The sequence below is a fragment of the Pelophylax lessonae genome (assembly GCF_965119305.1).
Source record: "Pelophylax lessonae genome assembly, chromosome: 5".
In the NCBI taxonomy this organism is placed as follows: domain Eukaryota; kingdom Metazoa; phylum Chordata; class Amphibia; order Anura; family Ranidae; genus Pelophylax; species Pelophylax lessonae.
The window spans coordinates 73,821,878-73,838,527 of record NC_138772.1 but is presented as its reverse complement, the minus strand read 5'-3'; the positions used below and the strand labels follow the sequence as shown (position 1 = coordinate 73,838,527).

The window sequence follows — 16,650 nt, the reverse complement described above, 5'->3', positions numbered from 1 at the left end:
ATTCCCCTGGTGTCCTAAACTCTGACGAGTGGGCTAGTTGATCCAGGGGGATCAGTTGATCCAGGGGCTACAGTTTATCTGTGATACCTCTTTGGATGCAGCTCCATTGATTTTAGGCTGTCTGTATCAGCAGTGGTCCTACGGCGTCTTATCTGGCTGACAATGCTGGTCTGTGGACCAGACTTCTAAGAAGGCCTTATCTGATCTCCCCTTTGTGGGGGTTCGCCTGTTTGGAGCTTCCTTGGATGACATCATTAAGGGTCTCACAGGAGGGAAGAGTACTAGCCTACAACGGGGCTCTTTGCCCTCGGTAGCCTGCGGAATGAACATGGATTTTACGGTAAGTCAAAAATCCAATTTTTTTTTCTTTTATTAGTGACAAATAAAATATTTTAGGTGGGATATAAAAGCAAAATGCACACTATTGTGCCTCATCTGTCTCATCAGATTCTTAATCTGATTCGGCACCCGCGGACGTGGGTCACCCTACTGGGTCTGCAACTACACTCCTGGAATCCTCTGATAGCGAGGATGATTCCTCCACGTCTGCGACCACGCATGAAAAGGCCCTGGTGGTTGCACTGATTGTATCTGTGCGTTAGACCCTGAAGATGGAGGATGCAGCTGAAGCTGCGACGGAGTCGCAGGTACCCTTTGGCACTCACAAGCCATCCAGAGCGGCTGTCGAATTGTCGCTAAAGAGTGGGGATGACCAAAGTGTCCCCGTGGGGTCCCTAAGCGCTTTACTAGACTTTAACATATGAGGAGTCCCTTTTTAAGAAGTTGACTGTGCCACCGGTGGTGGATCCTCCGTTTTCCAGATTAAACAAGGCAACCATGATTCTGGTTGAAGAGTATACGGCCTTTAAGGATCCGGCTGACCGGAAGACGGAGGCTGTTGCCCGCCATATGTACACTCTGGCTGGTGCGGCAATGAGGCCAGGCATTCACCATTGCCCTAGTGTCGCAAACTCTGAACAAGTGGGCTAAGCTCTTATGCTGTGACCTGGAGGGGGGAACAGCTCCCCCCTGCCTTTGCCGAGCTGGCGGACCAGCTGGTCCAGGGGCTGCAGTTTATCTGTGATGCCTCTTTGGATGCGGCTCCCCTGATGGCTCGCCTCTCTGTTTTGGCAGTGGTCCTTCGGCGTGTCTTTTGGCTCAAATGCTGGTCTGTGAATCAGACTTCAAAAAAGGCCTTGACTGATCGATCTTCCTTTCCAAGGAGATGGCCTGTTTGGAGCTACCCTGGATGACATCATTAAAGGTCTCACAAGGGAAGAGTACTTTTCTTCCGCAGGCTACTAAGGGCAAGGAACCTCGTCGTAGACGTGGGCCCTCCTTCTCAGCTCATAAGAAGTTTTTTGTCCCTCATGGTCAACTGACATGGGCTTGAAGCTTTTCAGGGCATCTTCAGGAGGATCCAAATGAACCTGGTCTGGCAAGCCAAGATCAGACTTCTCCAGGCCCGTGGACATGGCTACTTCAGCATAAAGGTGCGCCCTCACCCGTATCGAGGGTGGGGGGACGTCTTCGCTGGTTTCCGGACCGGTGGACTTCCCTAGTGCAAGACAAGTGGGTCCACAAAGTCATTTAATCTGGCTACAAGAGCGAGTTTCACTCCTTGCACCCCGGCAAGGATTTTTCCTTCAACTTGCGCCTGTCCCCAGACCGCATACAGGGCCTGTTTGGGGCGGTACAAGACCTGTTCTTTTAAAGGGTGATTGTTCCGGGTCCGACTTCGGAACATTTTCAGGGATTTTACCCAAACCTGTTTACAGTCCCCGGAAAGGAGGGCAAAGTGCGTCCAATCCTGGACCTCAAGGCGCTAAACTGCTTTGTGCGGGTACAGAAGTTCAGAATGGAGTCTATTCGGATGGAGGTGGCATTCCTGTGTCAGCGGGATTTCCTCGCCTCTGTCGATTATCAAGGATGCCTACCTTCACATTCCAATATGTACCAGTCACCAGCATTTGCTATGCTTTGCTGTGGGAGAGGAGCATTATCAGTTTGTGGCATTACCCTTTGGTCTCGCCTCTGCTCCTTGGGTATTCACAAAAGTGTTAGCCCCAGGGCTAGCCTTGCTAAGCCAACGATCTCCTTCTGCGAACAGAGTCCCCCTCTGCTCTGGTGGACAACCTGGAGATCACATTATGAACTCTGCGGGAGTTAAGCTGGATTCTGAACTTTCAGAAGTCTGCTCTGGTTCCGCCCACAAAGCTGGACTATCTGGGCCTGACTCTGGACTTGGCCTTAGCCAGAGTGCTCCAAACTACAAAATTTGCAGGTTGCAATTCGCCTCCTGCTGTCCAACAGATGGTCGTCCCTCCGGGCTTGCATGCGGTTGCTGGGCCTGATGGTGTCTACCTTCATGGTTGTTCCGTTTGTACAGTTCCATACGAGGTCCCTGCAAAGGGAGATTCTGACCAAATGGAACAAGACTCCCCAGTCTCTGGAAAATCAGATCCGGCTGAGTCGGGGAACGAGGAAATCCTTGATATGGTGGCTTTGTTCTGTGGCGCTTCCACTGGGAAAATTCTTCCTCCCCTTGTATTGGACAGTGGTCACCACGAATGCCTGCCTCTTTGGCTGGGGAGGCGTCCTCGGCAAGCATTCTGCTCAGGGAATCTGGACACTGGAAGAGTTCAGACTACCGATCAATGTCTTGGAACTCCGAGCAATCAGACTGTGTCTGGATCATTGGACGGATCGTCTTCAGGGTTGTCCAGTGCACAATTAATCAGACAATGCTTATGTCAATAATCCGGCGTACACATTCCCGGGATGGAAAATTAGCAGACGGATTATCTCAGGTGGATCTGTTGGCATCTCAGATCAAGTGGGCTCTGGTTGTTTGGTTGAGCCCCTGTTGCCTGGTTGGCTTATGTTTAGCCTTGGGAATTTTTTGGTTGTTCCCATCCCTCATGTTTACACTGCTCTGGAACCTCCCAATGGTTATGAATACCAGAAGCTGTGTCCGTGGGATTTTTGACTTACCATAAAATCCATTTCTCTGATGTTTATTGATGGACTCAGCACCCCTCCCCCTGTGGAGGTATTCTCCTGACACTGCTTGTTACAAAACTGAGTGGCTATAGCAAAGAGAGGGAGTATACCCCATGGAACTGCCCATAGGCGTAGCCAGACTTTTTTTCTGCCTAGTGTCTTACTCCTGTAGAGGGCAGTATAACCCATGGTTATGAATACCAGGAGCTGTGTCTGTCAATGAACATCAGAGAAATGGATTTTATGATAAGTCAAAAATCCCATTATGTAATTTTCTTGGTTAGAAGGAGAGTATTTCTTATGTTATGTCTATATTTTTGGAATGTGCGCCACAGTCCTTCCCCATCAGTGAATGCATTTCTGAGCCTGAAAAACATACAATATAGCAGCCGGAGTTTATACCTATAAATAGCTCAGTTAACCCGTTTACTGGTGGTGGGGCCAGCTGTAAACGCTTTTGAAAGCCTTTCGGGGTTAATTTAAAAAAATTGTCAGGATGATAAACTGCGCAAAGTACTGAAGCACAAACACATTTAATCTGTCTCTCAGTTCCAGAGTTGCTGGACGGAAGCCAGCTTTAGCAAACAAACCTAAGTAAGTGGAAATTTTCTCAGTCTTGGTTCCGAGAACAGACAGTGAACTGCACAGGGACGTTTTCACCTTGCGTGCCCACATCAGATTTTAAAAGGTGCAATAAAACTGGAATCTCTTGGGGGCAGTCCTTAACCCTTTTATTGTTTTAAAGTTACCTGCGTGTTCCAGCAAACCAAACCAACTAAATGTATGAACTGCTTTTCAGGCACAGGAATGTTTTGATTTTTTTCCCCTAGATTTTTAGATTTCAACTTTATGTAAACCTCTGTTTGTTAAATACTGTACATAATTGAAAGTGTTTATTATATCTGTTAGATAGGAAAAAAAGAAACATGTTAATCCTGCCAGAAATCTTGAGAGCTGATAATTTTCTATGCTGTCTGCTTGTGCTGCACTCCCATCACTTAGCACTGTTCTAAGTTCTCTCTGTGTTGAGGAGAAGGAAAGGTGCACTGTAGACCAAGCATCTGCTGGACCCGCTCATTGACTTCTGCTGTGTCCAATCACAGCAAAAGCGTGGCTCTGGCGGCGCACGTGCGCCCCCTAGAGCCCGTCTACAAAATCACGTACAGGTACGTGATTTTGCGCTTAAGGACCGCCTTGCCGCTGTAAATGTACATGAGGCGGTCCTTAAGTGGTTAAAATATGCATTTTTTTTTTACAAAATAACTTTATACCCCTGAATAAAATGGTAGTAGTTGCAATATTTTATGTTGCACATCTATTTATCAAACGCATATTTTCAGGAAAAAATACACTAAAATTAATTTTAGTTCAAACAAACATTATACTCATTTTTTTTTTTATAGTAAAATTTAAAGGATGGGGTTACATAAAGTGGATGCCAAACATGTCAACCTTTAAAAGCACACATGCCCCTAAAATTGCAAAAAAACGACGGTATTCAAAATTCTCCATAGGCGATGCTTTAAAAGCATTTATAGGTTATCAGTTAATAGTTTACCATGAATTATATCACTAGAATTATTGCCCTCACTTGGCATTCACGACTCCTCATATGTGTTATGCAATTTATGTTTACATATACGTGCTCACCCTACAATGCTTTTTTAATTGGGGTGTGTATTTGGACATTGTAAAATGACCGGTTTGGTGCTAGGGTTTTCTGGAATACATTGATATTTATCAAAATACATTGGTAACCTCATCATTAAGGGCTGGTTCACACCACAGAAATGCACTCCAGATCTATTCGGGATGCATATCTGCATGCGCGTTTTTATTTGATGCATTCCGGTGCATTTTTGAGCCATTTCTGGATGCATTTCAGATGCTTTTTTAATGCGTTTTTGATGTTATAGTGCATTTCATGGCGTTTTTGATGCATTTTACCACGTTCCAGTAGGTTCCCGTACAGAAAAAATGCAGCATGTTCATCCTTTTTTTTTAGAACTGCAACGCCCCGGAACTGACCACACTGGTGTGAACTATGCCATTGAAAACCATATAACCTACTTTCCATGCATTTGTATTGCATAAATAAAATGGACTGCATGTAGTGTGAACTAGCCCTAAATCTCATATAAGCTTAAAACAATATTAAACCCAAAACTAAAAATGTAATATATTGCAGCTAAGGAATCGTTAGATGTGGGGGCTGTATTGTTTTTTTCTTTTGGTGATCCTGCTTTGTTTAGGCAATTTGTATTATCGGGTGACAGCTCGCTGTTCCTGGCTCTTAATTGTGCCATTTTAATGCACATTACTCAGGCATGGCCCCTTGTTTTCATATGGAAACCAACCCTGATAAATAAATACATCACTGGAGTGCATATAGACAGTAAATGGGTGCAGAGAAGCTGCAGGAAATTAGCAGCACTGAATGGCAGAAACAAAGGATAAAAAAGTGATGTAGCTATACACACTAGAAGTAGCACTTGCCACTTTATCAATGAAACAGGCATTAACCTTCCTAGCGGTATTCCCGAGCGTGACTCGGGGTTAGATTTTAGAGCCAAAAGCGGTAACCCCGAGCCACACTCGGGGTACCGTTAGGAACATCGCTGGATCCTGGAAGAGGTTTTACTTACCTGTTCTCCGGGATCCAGCGATGTCTGCGGGCGGTATGCGGCGGCGGAGCTTCCTCCCGATCGTCTGCGAGCCCGGCTTCCGTCTCCGGCGACGTGACGTCCGCCGGGGGGTGGAACCGGCGGCAAATTCAAATGTAAAACACACCAAACACACTGATACCATTCAAAAAAAAAAATGTATGTATGTATGTATGTATATATATATATATATATATATATATATATATATATATACGTATATACATATATATGTATATATATATATATATATATATATATATATATGTATACGTAATTCTTGTGAATGAGCAGCCCAAACCAACTGTATACATTATATATATATATATATATATATATATATATATATATAATATATGTATACATAATATATGTATACATACATATATATATATATATAATAAATGTATACAGTTGGTTTGGGCTGCTCATTCACAACAATTACATGCAAAATAATGGTACCGCTTTCAGCACCTAAAATCCAAAAGAATCATACCGCCAGGGAGGTTAAGCAAGTCAGTAAAGTAACTTAATATATTGTCACTAAGCAAATTTGATAACAGAACAAGCATAGGGTTGGACCCACAATGGTGGTAACACCCTTAGCATATGGAAAGATGAGTGATAAGGACAAAGTATAAAACTAACCTTTGGTTACTAGACCAGCATAAACATTAGCAACACCATCATAGGTGCAGCAGTGCACAGTTATGAAAACTTAAATTACCAAGAGCAGGACTATACTACCAGAGTGCATTAATAGCAGTTATGCTAGGCCTAGACTGACTTGTATGCACTTTCCATGGGAAAATGATAGTAATTAAAATGGAAGTGAGGTGTATGGTTCTTCTGCCGGGTATCATTGGGGCCCTTTAAAAAGCATTGATGCACTTGTTGGCAGTCCCAATGAACCAGCATGCGGTGTAGGATGGTAAAGATGCAACAGGTAAGGCAAAGAAACAGTATAGAAAGGGGGGGGGGTATAATTGCAAAGTAGGTAAGATGTGATGTGATATGCTTAATGTCCTGCCTCAAAAAACTTCTGCTTACAGAGCATTTGTTGTATAAGGAGCCCTCTCACTGGTCCCTGCGATTTAGCTGGATATTCGCAGTAGGATGGGGCGCCCCGCTCTCTTTCTGAAGAGCCTCCAAAGACTGGCTGTGTGAAGCTGTGGGTTAGAGGATTCTCCAATCCCTGCATGAGAATGGCACTGCTCGATCACTGCGGTCTGTATTTTGCAAGAAGGGTGTCTTACTCCTGGTCTTCCCAGGGCCCCCCACTAATCTGGCTTCAGATGTGCCCTTCCCAAGTCCCCAGCGCCAAGAAAAAGATGCTTTCCCGGGCAGTTCAGTAAAAATCAACTCTCCTTCCCCTACTCCTCAATGCCTTTTAAGAACTGTAGTATAAGAGTCCACTGGCCCTATTGTATGGCTGCTGTCTTGCACTACAATTCCCATAATTCACTGCTCTCTGCATAGAAGTCCATGAGCTGGCTTGGCTTTGCTCTCCCCAAGCTGGTTGGAGGGGATAATGCAGCATAATATTGACATTATAGCAGAAAGTTTTACATAACGTAGCAAGAGCAGCCGCACATCTAGGACACCTATTGTTGGAGGTGATTTATTCTTACAAAGCAACTACACCTTTGCACACTGGTACAAACTAGTATTCCAACATCTCTCTTATCCCTCAATTTCTCTCCCTCTCTGCTAATGTGACCCCAGTGCTGGGAGATAGGGGCAGGAGAGGGGAAGCAAGGAGCACCCGACATGCTCTTTATCAACTGATGATGTCACCGTTTGCCACAATGCCAGCAGCAGGTTGTAATGTTGCACAATAAAGACCTGTGGCTTTGTGTAACAAAAAGGCAAGCTTTATCCACTTGCTGGCTTGTCGGCAATTTGGGGTAATTTTTAAGCATTTTGACCAGGCACCCCTGAAGAGCCCAGAAGGCATCTCAGAGTGCCACAGCACCCTGATTGAAAAAAGATGGATTTTTTTTTTTAATACGTTTTTATTGAAAACAGAGTACAAAAGCAACGTGAACAACAAACAACATAAAATAGTACAGATTGTCGGGCATAAAATAACCAGACATTACAGAATTGAAAGGCTGGATTAAACTATGGCTTTGCCACACATTAGCTATTTAAAGGCACTAAACATTTTTTTAATGTTCAGCCGGCTTAACACAGCCCATACCTGTATTGAAATATAGAGGGTTTGTCCTAATAGGTACATGCTGTGTGTGGAACAATTTTTTTTTATGGCCTTCTCTGTTTAGGCTGAAACTGCCTAGATAGAACATCCTTTAAAGCGGTAGTAAACTCAGTCATAGCATATCATTTAAATGCAATCAACACCGGTAACATGTATTTTTCAATATAATAGAATGAAAGCAATCAATTATACGTTTTCCTAACCTGTATAATTTCATATTTTCTGTTCGGTTTTCTGTGATGTCGAGCGCCGCCATCCTTGCTGTGGTTTTCGTCTGCTGATTGCTGCTGTATTTCCGCCCACAGTATGGGTTTGTTCCTAAATCCCGCGCATGCGCAGTAGACGCCGAAACCAAGCCTCGTTTTGGTTTCATTCACCATTTGGACAGCCAATAGGAGGCTGTCCACTATCTCCCCTGTGACGTAGCAAGTCACATGGGGTAGTGGAGAATTTTTTTCATGGGGGAAGGTCGGAGTCTCGCGGGAGCACGGGGCTGACGTCTAGCAGAGGAAATGACGCAGCCCCGCAATAGACACTGAATTATTCCGGCAAGCTCATTATCTTGCCGGAAAATAAGATCACAATGAGCATGCGCGAGTGACGTAATTGACTGCAGCGATCTAAATCGAAGGAGAACGGCTGAAGTGACAGGCAGGGTAAAAGGTTGGTAAAATAATACGGACACAGATCATTTTGATTATGCAAAGTTGTAAAATTGGTGATACTACCGCTTTAATAGTATAAGTTGCTCCAGCCTTCAACCTGTAGTTACCGCTTGATAAAACTATGGATTTGACCGCAATACCATGTCTCTGTTTCTGCCATCATTATTATTTTGGTTGATTTACCAATTACCACACTGGTGGGCCCTTGGTATGATTCCTATCTGTCTTCTGTAATCTGATGGGTGGGTGTATAAAGATTGTTTTAGCCTGTGTTATAGAAAGTAATTTATTGCATTATCTGGTCGTCTTGCAATTGGACATTTTTTTTTTTAAATTTTCAGCATAGTACAAACATGACACTTTGTCAAACGACAGAACAAAAACTAAAAAGTAACAAAAACCAAGAAGTCATACATCAGCACAAATGGTCAGAACAGCCCTGACAAAGAGCAAAGGGCAGACTCAGGATAAAAACCAAACACAAGTCCCCAGAAAGTATTATTTTCTCCTACCCATTTTCATGCAACTGGCTACGGCATCTAGGGATAAAAAATGTAGAAGAACCAAAAATAATCCCATGGTAGCACTAGATGAACCAAAAAAGGGATAGATGTGGTGAAACAGCACACAAAATCAAGGATGATACAACACCCTCTAGTAATCTGTAAAAAACATTTAATAAAAGGTATGCACTGGACAATATATAATATATAACAGCAAGCTTGAACCAAAAACTCCCAAAAATGCTAGGAATAAAAAACAACACTTCAAAAATATATCTCACATGTAATACATTCAGATACCTATCCCCATCAAATTTCAATAGGGAACACTACATACAGTATTATGGTATTAATAAAAAGTTGAACTGTATTTTCAAAGAGAGACAGCTCTCTCCCACCCAGCCTCCCCGCACTTTGTCACATTTTGCTGGCACCCCTCTACTGGCATATGTGGCTTCATAAAGAGGCAGGGCCTTGTTTATCAGAGCCTTCCAGGTTGTAATGGTCAGGGCAATAGATTTCTTCCAAGAGAGAATATTACTTTTCCTGGCATAATAGAACAGTTGTATTTCAGTACAATCCCAAAAGACATGAATGAAACCAACATGTGAGGAATTGCATCACCAACAACCAGACGACTCCCTTATCTGGGAGTCGTATTGTAATTGAATATCAAACAAGATGACACTGCTACCATTTGTTGGTGACCTTTATTACAATATTGTAATGCTGAAATTGGAATATAAAATTTTATACAAAACTGGCCTTGTATATTCACCTTATCTGTGAGCCGGCTCGATTCACATTTGTGCGATGCGAGAACGCTGCGAATATGCAGCGTGATCCCGCATCGCATCTGCACATCTGGCAGTTCACGCAGGGGGTGTCAATTAAATGTTAACGACACCCCCAGTTTGATCGCATATCGCAGCACGATCTGCAACTTCGCACAGAATCGGATCGCCCAAGTGTGAACCACTGTGCAATCCGATTCTGAGGCGGCTCAAAAAATGCCTCATGTGCGAGTTTGCTGCGGATGCACTGCGAATTCAGCCATACAAAGTGTATGGCTGAACTCGCATCCGCACAGGAGATCGCATGTAATGAAGGAGCAGTGCGCTCCGAATTACATGCGATCAGCGCATCTGCACAAGTGTGAACCGGCTTGTAGACATACCCTCCTCTGCCTCCTCTGCTTGTTTTTCTTATTTTCTTATGAGGTTTTTATTTTGTTTAGAAAAAAAAAAAATCTTAAAAAAAATAAAACTAGATGAGAAAAAAAAAATAAAACTAGATGAGAAAAAAGATCCAAACACCATTTGCAGCTGTAGGCTGGGTCTGCTTCATTTGTGGTAGATTTCTGTTTCTTTGAGACAGTTACCAAACCACTAGGCCTGAAAGCCTTGCTTGCCTGTAGTCAGTCAGTGAAGAATTTTTAGTGCATTTATTCTTATTTGCTTTGTGATGAATCCAAAAAGAGAAGAAAATCTTCTGGCGTGATCTTTGGCCGTTTTTCAAAGCAGCATTATGTAAGCGGGGCGGAAAAATCATCTCTGAGATCCAAAAAATGAATGTAGCGCACTTGAAAATGATAATGATCCGAGGTGCTTTCGCCCAGATGGCAAAATCTTTGCAGAGGGAAATTGTGCTAAGTGCAGTGCAGATCCTGAATCCTGCATATATTACATGGGCTGTTTTATTAGCTGTACATGAATCAATATCTCTGGCATTGGTACATCAATTGTTTTAAGCTGCCAGTGCTTCATAAATCTATGACTTATTTTAATAAGCGCATTCCATCCAGTTTCTGCAAAAACAAAACTCCATTCTGCCTTCTTTACTGAAGAGTTTAATATTCTGCTGATGTGTATAACCTTAAGCCCCGTACACACGTACCGATCGTCGGCCGAAAAGCTTCGGCCGACGACCGATCTGCCGATTGTCGGCTTGTTAGTATGATGCCTCCGACAGCCGTCGGTGCACATTCGGCCGAAAAGAATCTGTCTTGCAAGCATTAAAATTTTTGTATGCCGACACCAGAGCGGCCGATTGTTCGCCAGTCAGTACAGAATTCGGCCGACAGACCGCAGATTTGCAAGACTGGGCATGCTCAGAGAAGAAAAAACACACGGAAAGTTAACCATTACATGACATCACTTCTGCAGTCGGCTGTAGTCGGCGGACAAAATTCATGTGCTGTCTTTGCACTTTTCAACAGACACCGACAGCCCGGGGACAAAAGACGGCCGATCGTCGGCCGACGATCGGTACGTGTGTACAGGGCTTTACCCCAGCCACATCATATCTGTAAGCCTTTTGGGAAATTAATTTTTAATCCTGGACTAATCATTTCAGATATCTTCCATTTTATATGTAACAGGTGAGGGAGAACCTTTGAATATAATTCAGTTTATTTAGTTAAAATCAACTGTTTAGAAAATATGGTCCATTTTTCAAAGGGGATTTGCAGCCTGAATGTAAAAGTGCTCACAAGCAAAACAAGTACTGTACTGTATTGTATTAGGGTAGGAAATAAAGTGTTTGTTAAACTAAAAAAAAATAAATAAAATGGATCCTGTTCCCTTAAAACATGTTATGCTGTAACACAGTGCTTGTGCTGCGTAATTCGGCCCCTTGTATCACCTGAAATACCTGGCTAATTCTGTCTGGCTATGCCCTCCCACCTGTAAACTGAGCACAGTTTATCATGGCTGCTGAGCTCTGACATTGTGGTCAGTTTACGTGCCTCTGTCCTCTGCAGCTCTCCTTTCTGCTCCTCGGTTTCCTCCTCTGTCCTCCTCCCCCCTCCCCTTCCTGCCTGTCAGCTCTGTCCACTCCACGATCCGCCCCTTCTGCTGCTCTCATATCTATTGTATATGCATGTCATCCCCTCTGTTATGTAATGCTATGTGTCCCTGTGCTGTATAAAAAAGATGCAGATTATACCTTATAGCTGAGTGTCTCCCGGTGCTCACGTGACTCCTGGGATCTCTCTCCTCTCCTCCACGGCAGAGAGAGCCGAGGGGTCACGTGAGTGGTGGGAGACGCTCTGATATAATGTATAATCTGCATTTTTTTTATAGAGCACAGGCACAGGGACACATAGGGTTATATAACATAGGGGATGGCATGCTTATACAACAGTGGGTTAACAACCACTTTAATATCTTGTTTAGTAAAAAAAACAAAAAAAAAAAAAAACATGGTGCTTCTTAAGGCCTCAAACACACTTGAGCTAAAAAAAAATGCAGCTTTTGCAGGCGTTTGAGGTTAGGTTTTTTTTCTGCCTCGAAATGCCCCTCCATTTTAGCCTGTGTGTCTATGCATACATTGGTGTTTAGAGGCAGGGGCGTCTAGAGGCATCTGGGGTGCATTTGTAACGCACCTTAAATGTGCGTCAAATGCACTTCAGGCGTGCATAGGGCGTTTGGGGAGCATTTTTTACAAGTGCATTAAACGCGCCAAACATTGCGCATTAAAGCTATAGTTGCATTTGTTCAGCGTCAGTATTTTGAGCAAGTGTGAACAAGGTCTTAATGGGCTGCCTTAAAGTGGTTGTAAACCTTTCCATATATATATATATATATATATATATATATATATATATATCCAGTGAAGTGACCGGTCTCAGATGATAAACAGAGATGGAACAAATTCTCCTACATAAGTTGTACCTTTTTATCTGCAGTATTCTCTTCTCTACATCCGTTTAAAGTCCAGAAGTTCTAAAGCTTGTCTGAGTTGTCAAAAAAAAAAAAGGGGGGGGGGAGCTGAAATCACACATGATGAGAGCTTAGTGAGGAAAGGTCTGAGAGCTGATTGAAGGGAAGGGAAGGGAAGGGACACCCCCCCCACCCCCCCTTCACACAGCACACAGGAACAGAGCTGAGGCAGTCAATCAGCTGGAGATCCCTCCCCATCACCATTTTTCTCTTGGTGTCAGGAAAACTTTACAGAAGTGATTTATGATGATAGCAGAGGAATGAAACAGTAGACAGAAAAGACACTTAAGCTGGCCATACATTATGCAGTTTTCTAATTCAAATTCCTTTAGACTTCAACTTTGTAGTACAAGGACCTTCCTGGTTGCATACAAATTAAAAGTGTTTAGGTTTGACCTCTTATTATATGGTTTTGGGAAATCTAAAGGAAAATTGTGCAAGAAAATTGTATAATGTATGGCCAGCCTTAGTGCTCTTAATTGAGACACCCTATAGCAGTGATGGCGAACCTTGGCACCCCAGATATTTTGGAACTACATTTCCCATGATGCTCATGCACTCTGCAGTGTAGTTGAGCATCATGGGAAATGTAGTTCCAAAACATCTGGGGTGCCAAGGTTTGCCACCACTGCCCTATAGAGAGATATGCTTTGTTTATATTTCATGTTTGAGGTTTACAACCACTTTAACACACTTGTATTGAACACAAACCATGGTGTGAATGAGTGATGATGTGAAAACCTGAATCCATGTGAACTGGCATCCTTCATCGTTTAGCTAATAAAGTGTTACTAAACCCAGGACCCTGCATTTCACTATACAGTGGAACCTTGGTTTACGAGTACCTCTGTTTACGAGCGTTTTGAAAGACGAGCAACATTTTTTAAAAAAAACTGTCTTGGTATACGAGCACTGTCTTGATATACGAGCAGTTTTATACTCTAAAAGCATGCCATCCCCTCTGTAAATGCACTCTCTCACATACCATTATGTGTCCCAGCGCTTGTACACTGTATAAACATGCCGATTTATATTGTTTTAGAGTGTCCCTGCACTTACTGTATGTATGTGTCTCCTCGTTTCTCTGCCTCTCTCTCACCTCGTCTCCCTGCTCTACCCGGCGGGAGGGGCCGATCACTCCTTCTGACGTCATCTGAGGAGGAGGGGAGGAGGAAGCAGAGGGCTGCAGTGTTGTGAGTGAACAGCCAGACAAGCACTAATAAAGTATAATCGGCATCTGTTATGTAGTAAAGCACGAATACAGGGACACATAATGTTTAACAAAGGAGATGGCATACTTATACTGTACAGTAATGTACTACTTTATATATAACAGCATATCTTTATATTACTATAAATGCTTGTGGAACGAATCATCTGAGTTTCAATGCTTTCCTATGGGAAAACTTGCTTTGATATACGAGTGTTTTGGATTACAAGCAAGCTGCTGGAACGAATTATACTCGTAAACCAAGGTTCCACTATATCTGGTTTCTCACAGTACACAGAACATGGAAATGCTATTATTTTAGTAATTATAAACTGCTAAATACCTTTTCTCATCAGCAGTTAGAGCAGTCTATCAGTGTCTGGGTAAAGCTTAAAGGAGGAGTTTTCCTTCTCCCCTGATTGTCCTATGAGGATGCGGGACCCCTGACCCTATGAGGATGCAGGACCCCTGACCCTATGAGGATGCAGGATCCCTGACCCTGTGTCTGGGCAGCACTGATTGGCTCTGTGCTGATCACATGCACTCTCCCAAGAAAAAAAAAAAAATCTCTAGCAATACACACCTCACTGGGCATCTGCAGCTTGTCCCCTAGCTCTGTACTATCAGGAGATATATTGAGGACTGTAGAAGAAGAGAAGGATCAGAGGAGACAGGATCAAACAGCTTTTTTACACAATGCAGAGGATTAACCCACAGTGGGTATAACAAGTATGCTTTACTACATATACAGACTGAATTTACTGTTGGGGGCTTAGTAACACTTTAAGAAGACTGGATAACTTCATTAGTGATGCTAAAAATCTTTGTATTATGTTGATAAGAGGGATACTGGAAAATCACATAAAAAGACATGACATGAGAATGAATCAGCTGCTGCATGTAACTGTTTTATGTAATAACTTGGGCCTGTTCCTCTTCCCACAGCGCTTCTATAAGAAAGCTGCAGCATTTGTTCTCCGAGCTGTTGCCAAGCATTCTCCTCAGTTGGCTCAGTCAATAGTGGATTGTGGAGCCGTGGACACACTGGTTATTTGCTTGGAGGACTTTGACCCTGGTGTGAAAGAAGCAGCAGCCTGGGCTTTGGGATGTATAGCACGGCATAATGCAGGTACGCTGTCACCAAAGATACATCTTATATAATAAAGTTTTCCTGGCTCGCAAAATGTTTCTCTTCTTAAACTGTTTATAAGAGTAGTATCATTACATTTTAAATGTTTTCATTTTAACATTTGCTGAAGTTTGTAATTGTTAGTGGGGTCAAATCAAAGTCTGTTTTTGACCACAGTGACAAGTGACAAAATGTTTTTAAGGAGCAGTATAGACATTTTTTTAAGTGAGATTTTAAGCTATTTTTGAGCCACACATCTCTACACAGACAGAACAATTGACAACAGCAGCTAAATGCATACTTGCTGTCCGGCTGTTATCTCTATAGTGTAATGAAGGCAGTTGTATATCTGTTCTATCATTTTTGTATTGCATTAATTCCGCGTTGCCTATAAGGTCATACACTTGGCATCCATATGACTTCCTTTTAATTTCTACATTATGAGTTTTAGTTATTAATACAAAGGAAGTTTTAGGTCATAGTGCGTCTAGTGCATTGATATAGTGTACCCCTGATATTTTTCTAGAAATATTTCCCACGTAAATAACAATGCAAAAAAAAAAAAGGTAAGGAGAAGAACAAAGTGGGGCTTTGTGGGCCTGAATGAGGTGGTCAGAATATGAACAACACAGCAGGTTTATTTAAAACCACATGTTTATTAATTGTTCCTTATAAAAAAGGCATGTGCAAACATGCTCAAGGGACATACATACATATAACATATATCATTTTAAAACAAGAACACAGTTGCTGCCTGACTTGGCATGGACACAGAGGATTGCTTCCTGAGAGGAGCTTACTATCAACCCCTCTGATGTCCTTTGCCCTTCCTCCCCTCTCACTATGGTCAAGGGAGTGATTTCCTATCTAAAGTATATCTAGACAACCACCTGCCTGGCTAACTACATAATACTCTGCGTGCTTTGATGTTAATTTGGATACAGTCTTGGGGCATTAAAAATGTATACTCATACTACATGTGCTTTTCTTATATACTGTATGTTTGCACATGAGCCCCAAAACTATGCATATATATTCCTAATATTCAGGGGATATAATTCACCACTGCATTACCATTTGCACCTCTATATAAAATCCAAGTTCTACATACTACTTGAGTTGACTTATGGATCTGCCGTCTGCTCCATGACTTTACACACTAGGGAACACTAGTCGGTTTTTTGGTCTCTTAAAGCCCTGAAGAAGCAAAACCAAGCGAAACGCGTTGGCTGCGCAGGGACCATTTATCACCTCTCTTGTTGAGACCCGCCACTTGGTTATCCTTAACTGTGTTCTTGTTTTAAAATAATATATGTTATATGTATGTATGTCCCTACAGCATGTTTTCATATAAGGAACAATTAATAAACATGTGGTTTTAAATAAACCTGCTGTGTTGTTCATATTCTGACCATCTCATTCAGGCCCACAAAGCCCCACTTTGTTCTTCTCCTTACTTTTTTTTTTTTTTTTTGCATCATATAGGGGTGTGGCCTAACTATTACGGCAATATTTTTTGGTACGTAAATAACAA

General features: G+C 42.5%; 1 protein-coding gene across 1 annotated transcript in view; it reads left to right on the top strand.

Annotated features, from left to right (window-relative positions):
• The window catches only part of SPAG6 (sperm associated antigen 6), a 184,195-nt gene that overhangs the window by 57,295 nt on the left and 110,250 nt on the right, over positions 1-16,650 (top strand). Inside the window, exon 4 of the mRNA XM_082258041.1 lies at positions 14,933-15,116. Coding sequence (XP_082114167.1) covers positions 14,933-15,116 — 184 coding nt within the window. The remainder of the gene's footprint in view (positions 1-14,932; positions 15,117-16,650) is intronic.